This window comes from Alligator sinensis, unplaced genomic scaffold (assembly GCF_000455745.1).
Source record: "Alligator sinensis unplaced genomic scaffold, ASM45574v1 scaffold277_1, whole genome shotgun sequence".
NCBI classification, from domain to species: Eukaryota; Metazoa; Chordata; order Crocodylia; family Alligatoridae; genus Alligator; species Alligator sinensis.
This window is the reverse complement of record NW_005841899.1, coordinates 1,867,168-1,877,544: the sequence shown is the minus strand read 5'-3', so window position 1 is coordinate 1,877,544 and position 10,377 is coordinate 1,867,168. Positions and strand designations below refer to the sequence as shown.

The window sequence follows — 10,377 nt, the reverse complement described above, 5'->3', positions numbered from 1 at the left end:
AAAGACTGGGGAAACAGCCCCACAGAGAGGCAACAACGAACAGGCAAGAGTGTAGTGATGAATTTGATGAACTCCCCTTAATTCAGGCACATGGACGCAAGCTTCAAAGTGTTCCAGCATTTTAGTTGATTAATTTTCACTGCTAATACCAATCTCAGGGACTTTAGTAAGATTCTGTAACATCCTTAATAACTAATTTGTCATGAAAGGGTTTGCAAATACATTGAACATTCTTTCAACACAGGGCAACATAAGGTGGTTGCATTTGGCGGTAACCATCTTCTGATGAACCAAACAGTTGCACACAGACATCTAGGCAGGCAAGGTTCTTTGGGTAGATGTCATCTCTTTTATTAGACCGACTAAGTGGTTGGAAAAAAGTTCTTAGCAAGGTTTTGGGCGCAGTCGCACTTCGTCAAGCATATGGAGTCTCACGAAGATGAAGGGTGACTGTGACCAAAAGCTTGCTAGGAACTTTTTTCCAACTACTCAGTTCGTCTAATAAAATGTATCACATCTACCCAAAGAACCTATGTCCTTTGACCAACACAGCTACAACCAGAAACCCAACAACATAGACATCTAAATACTCAGTGTGAACAAGTTCATTGTTCATGGGGGATGGACTCAGCTGCAAAGTTCAACCAGTCACTCTGGCCATGCCCTCTAGTTGGAAACATTCATCTAATTTTAGGGATGCACAGTATGAAGTCTTATTATTTGGACTGTGCCTTCTAAGGCAGATATATATCATACACAATATATTTCCCATGCCTCTCCTCCTCTCAGTGAGCCTACAAGAAATAACTTAAGTACGGACAACTTTGACCAATGGACCAAGATCAGAAGATTTTCATAGATTCAGAAAGCCCAAAGGCAGAAAGGGCTGCCTATTATTACCTAGTTTGGCTTCCTTTATTAATAAACTGTAGACAGTGTTCCTGTGTTTTCAGTTCTTATTTAAAAAAAAAAATCTGGGAATTTTTCAGGGTTTATTCCAAACATAAAAACCAGGTTGAAATCAGGATAGAAGGAAGGAAAAAATAAAACAACAACAACAAAAATTGGTTTAAATTGGGGAAAATAATAATACGTTCCCGTGGTGGTGAGGGAGGGAGAGAGTAAGGCTGGGACTAGGGAAGGGGCGGGGAGAGGGGCATGATGCAGCCTGTTGGCCGCTCCGGGGGCTGCAGCAGGGAGCAAAGCGGAGGGAACTGTCAGTAGGTGCAGGGTGGGAGGGCACGGCTCTTGGTGCTACGTGTACCCTAGGAGGGCTGCAGGCTGGGGGAGATGTGCCAGACTATTCCCAGAGGGTGCATGCCCCTGTATCTGCACACAGGACAAGAGAAGGCTGTCCCTGCAGGCTGGGGCTGGCAGTGGCACCAGGCTCTTCCCAGTGCTCGGAGCGGGCGACAGCCTGCTCTCGTCTAGTGTCCAGATCCAGAGAGACGCGCCCCCCCAGGAAGAGTCCGGCGCAGCCCCCTAGCCCGCAGCCCTCCCAGGGTGCGTGTAGCAGCAAGAGCCATGCCCCTTCGCCCCACACCCACTGACTTACAGTTCTCTCCACAACTGGTGTCAGCTGCTCCCAGAATCACTGCAGCAGGGGCTGGGATGAGTGGAAACAAGCAGAGCCCCGGGGTGCATGGGGCACACCGCACCTTGATCCCAATCACCCCAGCCCCTGCTGCAGTGGCCCCGGGAGTGGCCAATGCCACCTATCTGCACCATGACACAGTGCAGCCCAGGGGCTGAGGGGAATGGCGTGCAGTCAGACGCAGGGGGGACGACAAGACGACCCGATCCCGACCCCAACTCTGACCCTGGCAGGACTCCCAGCTCCCAGGGCAGGGCTGCAGCTGGAGCCACTGGGGTGCAGCTGGGACCCGCCCATCCTGAGAGTGATTCTCATGGCCCCTTCTGCCCCGGGTCAGAGGCAGGAGCCTCGCACCTCCAGGCAGTGGCTCCAGCCACCCTCCCTCGGCCCCTGTGCAGCCACCACCTCCCTCTCTATGTGCGGCCGCTGCCACCCCCCCACCCCCCCCCAATCTGGCCAGAAACCTATGCCTCAGGTAATCAGCACTTTTACCTTACCAGCACCCCCAGCCATTCCCCACTCATGCCAGTTAACAGGGATTTTACTGTACCCAGTAAAATTGAGTGAACTGAAAAACAGGTATAAATCAGTTGAAACCAAATAACTTCAATAAAAAAAAATAAATAAAAATCAGGGAATTTACTGGTGAAAAAAAAAAAAAAAAATCAGTAAAAAACTGAAAACTCAGAACACTAACTGTAGAATATTTCCCAGAAGTTGGAGTAAAGTGTTCTTTTAAAACAGTGGTGCTCAACCTTTATTTATTTATTATCTCTACAAGCATAAGAAATGGGCCAAGGGTTGCAAAGAAATAATTACCTCCTAGGTTCTGGACCAGTGTGGAAGTGGTGGCTCTGGCCAGCGCCTGTGCTGAAGGCCAGTGAGCTCACAGAGTTCACTGTACATGTGGGGCTGTGACAGCACTTTTGTGTGCCACAGACTAAGCAACTCTGTTCTAGACAGACCTTTAGGAGATCCCAAGCAAGGAAGAGAACACCTCCTTCCTTGGTAAACTATTCAAGTGATTAGTTATTCTTGAAGCTGAAACTATTTCAGTGCTGCAACTGCCTAATTTCAACTTCTAGACCCTTAAGCACTTCTACAGCACTGAAATGTCTGCCCATTATCAGAGACTGGACTCAATTCCCCAGGAACCCCCTTCCAATCATATATTCTTGCATCTTTTCCAAATGTAACTACTTAAACACAGAAATTAAGTGACCTCAGTTTTCTTGTTGATAAACTGAATAGCTTGAACTTCCTTAAGTCTCATATTGTGAGGCTTTTCAAGCTCATGGGTCATTTTTGTGGCTTTTCTTTGAATGCTTTGAATACGTCTTATCTGAAATGAAGATAGAAGAATTGGACACAGTATTCTAGTAATGCCTAACTGTTGAAGATGATTCCCTGCTTTCATTTAATATTCTCCATTTCATACTTCCAAAGATTGCATTAGCCTTTCAGTCACAGAACTGCACTAAAAACTCATATTGAGGCTGTTACTTATGATGATGTCCTAAGACCTTCTTCCAAGACAGGATCTCCTATCTCATAGACCTAGCCTGAATTCTTTGCTCTGAGAGTAGCACCTTGCACTTCCACATGTTGTTATACATTTTGTTGGATGGAAATTATTTACAAGTTATTCAGATTGATCTAACAGTAACCTGGCATTCCTTCTCAATGTCTAGTATCATATTTGGGTCATTAGAAAATCTTAACCAGCAAAGATTCTATAATTCTAGATAGTTGAAAAAAGTTCTAATCATTAGAACAAGTAGGAAACCACTAGTAATGGCCCATTTCCTCTATCTTCATTAACTACATTTTGAGATGAGCGAGTCATTTTTTAATCTAACTAACGTGCTCCCATCTCATTTTCTCTCTCACTCTCTAATTTGTCTTTTTCTGTGTTCTTTCTCATACTATGAATAGAATAAAACAAGGCAAGAGCTACTGAACTTTTTTTTTAGCACTCATAGTAAAGAACAGCGCTAGTAAGGCGGATGGGTGAACAGGACACATCCCGAATTTTCCACCCCCCTCTGCTCTTCCCCCCGAACAGCTTCCAGCATTCAGAATTTTCCGATACAAAAGAAACAAACTACCATTATTGAAAAGCTAATTTTCTTTGCCCAAAGAAAAACACACATTTAGTATTTCAGACAATCAGAAATCTGCACATTTCTAAAACCATAGATACAGACAAGCAACTTGTACATAAAATTAGTATCATAAAGGAAATAATTGAATGGATCTATTTTTGGGGGGAGGATGACAAAAGATTTATCTTTTTGACAGCATGGGTTGGGACTTCATCAGTCAAGTCATTACTATGTTCAAAAGGAGACAATACAGGGAAGATGGATAAGTTTGCCTAAGAAAAAAAAAAGTTCTTTCCTCTCTAAACATGCGTGCCCTATATTTGCTCATCAAAAAAGGCTTATGAGATGTTACAGGCCTTCCTAGGGATATAAAAGTGAATCCGCTGCTGAGACAGAGATAGAATTTACAAGTCATGGCTGCCTATCCTATGATTTAAATATCAAAACACATCCAACAATTAATTAGCTGACACTTATTTTTGAGAAACACATTAGACATTCTATGGTCCAAAAACTTCTGAGTCACTGATCAACGTAGCTTTTTAATGGCAGTTAATTTGTGCAACTTTTAGCTACCTTGTACCCGAGTGCTGACTTTCATAGCTTTGTTGATATTGGGTTGAAGCATTCTGAAACAGTTCATTTCAGAATAAATGCTCACAAGGGAAAAACAACTTAAGTGAAAACCTTGAAGCTATCTGCAAGAAAATTACAGATGCAAAATTCTGTATGTTGAACAGCAAAGATTGCCAGTTGATGAATTCTGAAAAAAGAGAAATAGGGAAAGCATCACACTGACAATTATAGACAAGACTTGAGGAATAAGGCAGAAATAAAACAGCAAAGCCCCAAGACCTCTGGCTTAGTTCAATCAAATACAAGAGTAATTTAGTCTACAAAATGGAATTTGCCAACACTTCAAAAAACCAATCACTCTACAGAAGTATTTGGGAAGTTGAAGCTGAACAAAAGTGAACTCCAGAAGCTTGCGGCAAGCAGCTCAATCACAGCATTCAGCTGCGACCTTTAGAATATACCTCCTTACCATTATTTACATTGCATTAATACTGCTCTTTTGTGTTTGCATTGGGTATATTGTAATTTTATACAGTCAATACAGAATTAGGAACCCCTTTCCTCTGCTCATTTTACTGGAGCACAAGCTTGCTTTTGACAGAAAGAGTCTTTCAGTGGAAATGTTTAACTCTAGCTCTAGAAAGTATTTTTGTAAAGTGCAAGGATACTTACGGAACATCGTGTAAAACTGCTGCGGATTGAGGTTCCATTTACCCCATGGTGTCTTGTGGCCTTTAGACTGGGCATAATGAGCATGATTAAACTCTGGTTCAGTCCCAAATGAATCCAAGACTCTTAGCATACACCTGCATGAAAACAAGAGTAATTATCACTCTTTACTTTCTTCCTTGGCAACATTTTTCTTCACCTGGAATACGCATCAATCATGCCTAAGGTGGGCAAGCACTGCTGATTTCAGTTGAAATAATAACACCAGCCACATGCATGTGTGCATAACCAAACAGGCTTTGGGAAGAAAGTCTGTAAGCTTCACAAGTCACTAATTACCGTACATTCACATCAGTCACCATTTTGACAGCCACATCCCTATAAAATATAAATATGTAAATATGAGTGATGCACTTTGGTAATTTAGTGTATTCATCTGGGAATGGTTATTGGTGGGCATATAGCACAAAGTAACAACTGGAGAAAAAAAATTACTCTCTCTTCCCTACCTTAGGTCAATAAATGGGAAGAATTTAAAGGTGCAACTCATTTTCAACATTCATGCTGTTACTATTTGTCAGTGTACCTTGGTTGGTGAAACTGAGCAATTTCACGTTTTCATTCTCTTGGACTGGAACAGTAACTCTCAGCCTTTTACATAACAAAACTCCCTTCTCTTCATGCCCCATTAAGACTCACTCCCCTCAAATGAAACCTTCATTTAGCAACATGGGGCAGGGAAGGTGCAAGGTAGCAAGGTTTTTTTTACCTCAACTTGAATAAACTAATGCAAACTGTGGTGCTTGGGCTGTAGGCTGGTCATTTAGGGTTAACTCTCCTCCTTGTTTCCAACTATTAATAGTACTAAAAAGCTAAAAGTAAGCTCTTTTCCTGCTAATGGCTTCCCATGTAAACACTTGCTGTAGTCGTCTCAGAGGTATTTTCTAGACATGAAAGGGTACAAAGGTGGATTGTAAAATAATCTATTTGTTATGGGTCAGTATTATGGAAATGACTGACAACACTCGCAATAGCAAAACATGGTTGTGTTTGTGTTTAAAACTCTGCAGTGAATGCATACATTGGAATAACTTTTTAGTTTTTTGATAACATTCAGGTAGCCATTTAACTTGAGTAGTATAATGGCGTTTACCAGTCCTTTAAAAACAGTAAATGTAGGGCAAGGGGGATTGTGGTGGGGAATACTACTATAGAGGTCTCTGGAGAGTTCTTTCTGATCAGGCAATGAGGAAGAGCTTCTAATGATGCCTACACTATGCATCTATTTTCTTGTATTCAGGGCTGGACATTTTGGCAGAAAAGGAAGCCACCTGCCATCCATTTGCCACTGCATCTTGCATGAGTTGTATAAGAACCTGGTACAAGAACAAAGAAAAAGAGTGCAGAAAACCCCTTAGCTGGTTAATTACTCCAGGCACTGGGCTAATTCAAACAAAGTTTGACAAACACTATGCCTATGAAACCATGACCAATGCACAAAGCCTCGGATGTAGCAGAGAGAGATGCCAGGGAACCTGCACAGAGTGTGTTATATTGTACCACTGTGTAGGAGGTAGAAAGTTTATTGAGGTAAGGAGCTTGGGTGTGCTAAGAAAGAGGCATAACGAATACATCTACAATTATACAAATCCACTTTGCATCCCAGAAATATGAAGATCTGACAGCTGCATAAGATATTACCCAGAAGGGAGTGCACCCCACTGAAAAGTGTTCCTCCCTCCCACTTACCATATATTACACCATGCAGAGCATATTTTTCAGACTTTACAAAGAATAAAAGAATGCAGACCTAAAAACATACAGATTTTTTTGCAAGATTTAAGTGTTGGCAACTCCCCCAAATGTCTACACAAAAATTCATGAAGGCAATTACAAATTGTAACTTTAATATGAAATCTTACCTTCATATCTGAGTGCACAGGACACAATAATTTACATTTTTTATCCCTATGGGGATCTACCAAACAAAATGAAAGTAAAAAAATACAACATATTATGAAGCACAAAATAACAAAGCTGACAGTTCAGTTTCTGTAGTAGTAAGTTAGTGTTTCGTGTCAACTGCTTTCATTGAAAACATTTTACAATAGTGGCAATTATCTCTGCATCATACAGAACACTTCAACAGGACCAAAACAGCTTCTGCAGCAACATGTCAGCGAGAAAAAAGGATTTTTGTTTCCTGGGTGGTCTTAACACAGTGTGTTCCTATTTAAGGCAAAATTTTGGTCAGATGTGGAGGGTTCACAGACAGCCTCTAGAAAGCTGAAGACTTAAGAACTTACTAGAGCTTCCTAAGCCATCTGTGTAAGAAGCACACACCATCACCTTTTAGTTTATATATAGTTTTTAAAACTCTCTGGCTAAGGATGGATGTTCAAGAAGTCTGTGGCAGAAGCGCTCTTTCAAGCTTAAGTGCCCACGGCCAGGTTGGGAGGAAGCAAAACACGTTAGCCCTTGTGGGAGGGAGCAGAGGGGCAGGGGCTCGAAGCCTGCCTGTAAGACCCAAGCCCAGCAGGTAGGGGGGGATCTCACATGGCTCCCAGCATGGCACGCGGGCTCCCCGGGTTGCCAAAGACTCCCGAGTGGTGTTGGAACAGCTGAACCACCCCTGATTAGCAGGCAGCAGCTCATCATGGCCACAAGCTGGCTGTCCTGCACATGCCCACCCACCATATCGTTCATTCACCAAGGGCGCGTGTGTGCGTGTCCCCATCCTGGATGCCTGGGTTCTGTGTGCGTTTGTGTGCACATGCATGCGCCCCCCAGATGCCTGAGGGGTGCGTGCGTGTGTGTGTGTATGCATGCGTGTGTTCCCTAGACGCCTAGGGGGTATGTGTGTGTATGTGTACATGTGGGCACATCCTGGATGCCTGGGTGGTGTGCATGTGCACACACACGTGTCCCACAAATGCCTGAGTTCTGTGTGTGTATACACACAAGTGTGTCCCCCAGATGCCTGTATTCCTCTCCCGCTGATATTGGTGGCCCCTGCCCTGCACAGCAGCAGACTGTTTGGATCCGTGAAGCTGTGGCTAACTAGCTGCTCACTGTGCGGACTTAGGGCCCTCCACAAATGGGTAGGGGTGGAGGGCTTTCAAGTGCCCCTGCCCTGGCACTGGACATGGGTCTCTAGCCCCGGGGTCCTGTGGCCCTGCATCACAGGCATCATTGCCCACAACCCAGACTGTCCCTCTTCCCCTCTCCCTCCCCAATACCTCCAGGGGCACACAATGGGGTACAGCAGAATGCAGCGCTAGGAAGAAATGCACCTTGTTTTAATCAAATGTTAAAGCTCCCAAAACTTTAGCATGTTTATTAAATAAAAATTGTGCAACACTGCCCACTCCAGAACTTGGAACCCTCTTCTCAGTTAACATGGAGACAGTGGGGAAAGATCCTGGCTGCGCTGGGCAGTTATGCTGTTGAGAGGGGAAGGAGGGTGGGTAGCCACAGGGCTCAGCTTAACTAACATGAAACCTTGGGCAGCAAGGGAATGCCATGTACAAAACTGCTGCCCTCAGTTTAATTAAACATTGAAGTTGCCAAACTCTGTATGTGCATAATAAAGAAAAACTGTGGACTATTGCCCACTCCAGAACTTGGACCAGAGGCCAGGGGGCTGCCAAACCGCATGAAGGCTACCACTCCCCTGCAGCAGTACCCAGGTCCACAGTGGCCTGGCCTGGTGGGCCACCCCGACCTGTTCTGAGTGCTCCCACCCCCGTCCTGGAATCTCTTTAGGGCCCTGTGTCTACACTGGCAACCACCAGTGGCTAGGTGTAGTGACTTGGCCCTGGAAGGTGGGCTGAGTTGATGCTGGACCTGGCATTGGGTCTTGGTCAGTTTGGTCCTCTACTTCTTCCCCAACGCTGCTCCCTGAAGTGGGGAAGAATTCCTGCCTCCATGGACCACAGGTCAGCAGCTCCTACATACAACAGTTCCTGTTCCAGGGCACCCCCACCTCAGCATCTTTCAATCAATGCACAGTGTGAAGCATTTCCTATGGTTGCCATTCAGAGCCCCTGCTACGGGACTTACATTGCCTGAAGGAAGAGTCCCTGGAGTGGGGCTGGTGTAGTCCCTGGAGGGGATGTATAGTAGACTGCATTACCACCCTGGCCCAGGAGGGAAATGGTCTCTCCGCAGAAGGTGGCACTGATACCATTCAAAGTATCACAGCTGGATTCCAAGTGATCTTTGACCCATGCATAAACTCCTTATGCTGGGCTTCACCACCGCTGGTCACTGAGAGTCTGGGGGCAGGGCCAGCCCAGTGCTTGGGCAGAGGAGACAAACTCTGGCCTAAGTTAGATTGTCACTCCACAAGGTGGGGGGGTGAGCAAGGTGCCACAATGCTCCATGGGATGTTGGCAGAATATGACCTACTGTGAGTCAGGATGTGGTGTGGTACAGAGATTTGTTACGATGCTCTAACGTACAGTGCTGAAGCCTGATGCTACATCCCTGGGCTGCATTAATAGGAGCATTGCCAGCAGCTTGAGGGAAGTGATTCTTTCCCTTTGTTTGGCACTGGTGAGGCCACATCTGGAGTATAGTGTCCAGTTTTGGGCTCCCCACTACAGAAAGGATGTGGACAAAGTGGAGAGAGCCCAGTGGAGGGCAACAAAAATGGTTAGGGGGCTGGGGGACATGGTTTATGAGGAGAGGCTGAGAGAAGCAGGGGTTCAAACTGACTAGCACTATGAATGAAAGGGACCTGGGGGTAATAATTGACCACTGTATGAATATGAGCCGGCAGTGCGACGCTGAAGCCAGCAGGGCAAATAATACTTTGGCATGCATCAATCGATGCATCTCCAGCAAAACCAAGGAAGTGATTCTTCCGCTGTACTCAGCATTGGTGAGACTGCAGCTGGAGTACTGGGTCCAGTTCTAGGCACTGCACTGGAGAAGGTTCAGGGGAGGGCCACCTGCTTGGTGAGAGAGCAGCAGGACAGGCCCTACGAGGAGAGACTGAAGGACCTGAACCTGTTCAGCCTCAGCAAGAGGAGGCTGAGGGGGGACCTGGTGGCTGCCTACAAGCTCATCAGGGGAGATCAACAGCAACTAGGCAGAGCCTTTCTCCCCAGCACCACCTGGCATGACAAGGAACAATGGTAATAAGCTGATGGAGAATAGGTTTAGGTTAGCGCAAGGGTGTCCAACGTTTTTGAACGTGGGGCCGGATCACGAACTTTTTATCACCCAGTGGGCCGGCGAGCCATACTCAAAGATGTCACAGGAAGTGGTATCACATCAGGAAGTGATGCCACGTGACCTTTGACACCAATGAAGTTGCAGGGGTTGACATGGTGCTAGCTGACATGGCATGAATGCCCGGGTTGACATGGTGCTGCAGGAGCCACTTGGCTATACCCGGGTTGACCTGGTGCTGGAGAAGCCGCTGGG

At 45.4% G+C, this 10,377-nt stretch overlaps 1 protein-coding gene across 3 annotated transcripts in view; it reads right to left on the bottom strand.

The window, feature by feature from the left end:
* MGAT5 (mannosyl (alpha-1,6-)-glycoprotein beta-1,6-N-acetyl-glucosaminyltransferase) overlaps nt 1-10,377 on the bottom strand; it is a 148,852-nt gene that overhangs the window by 80,072 nt on the left and 58,403 nt on the right. For all 3 annotated transcript variants that reach the window (XM_025197563.1, XM_025197562.1, XM_006018383.3), the window contains one exon: nt 4,948-5,081. In XM_025197563.1, the coding sequence (XP_025053348.1) occupies nt 4,948-5,081 (134 nt within the window). The remainder of the gene's footprint in view (nt 1-4,947; nt 5,082-10,377) is intronic.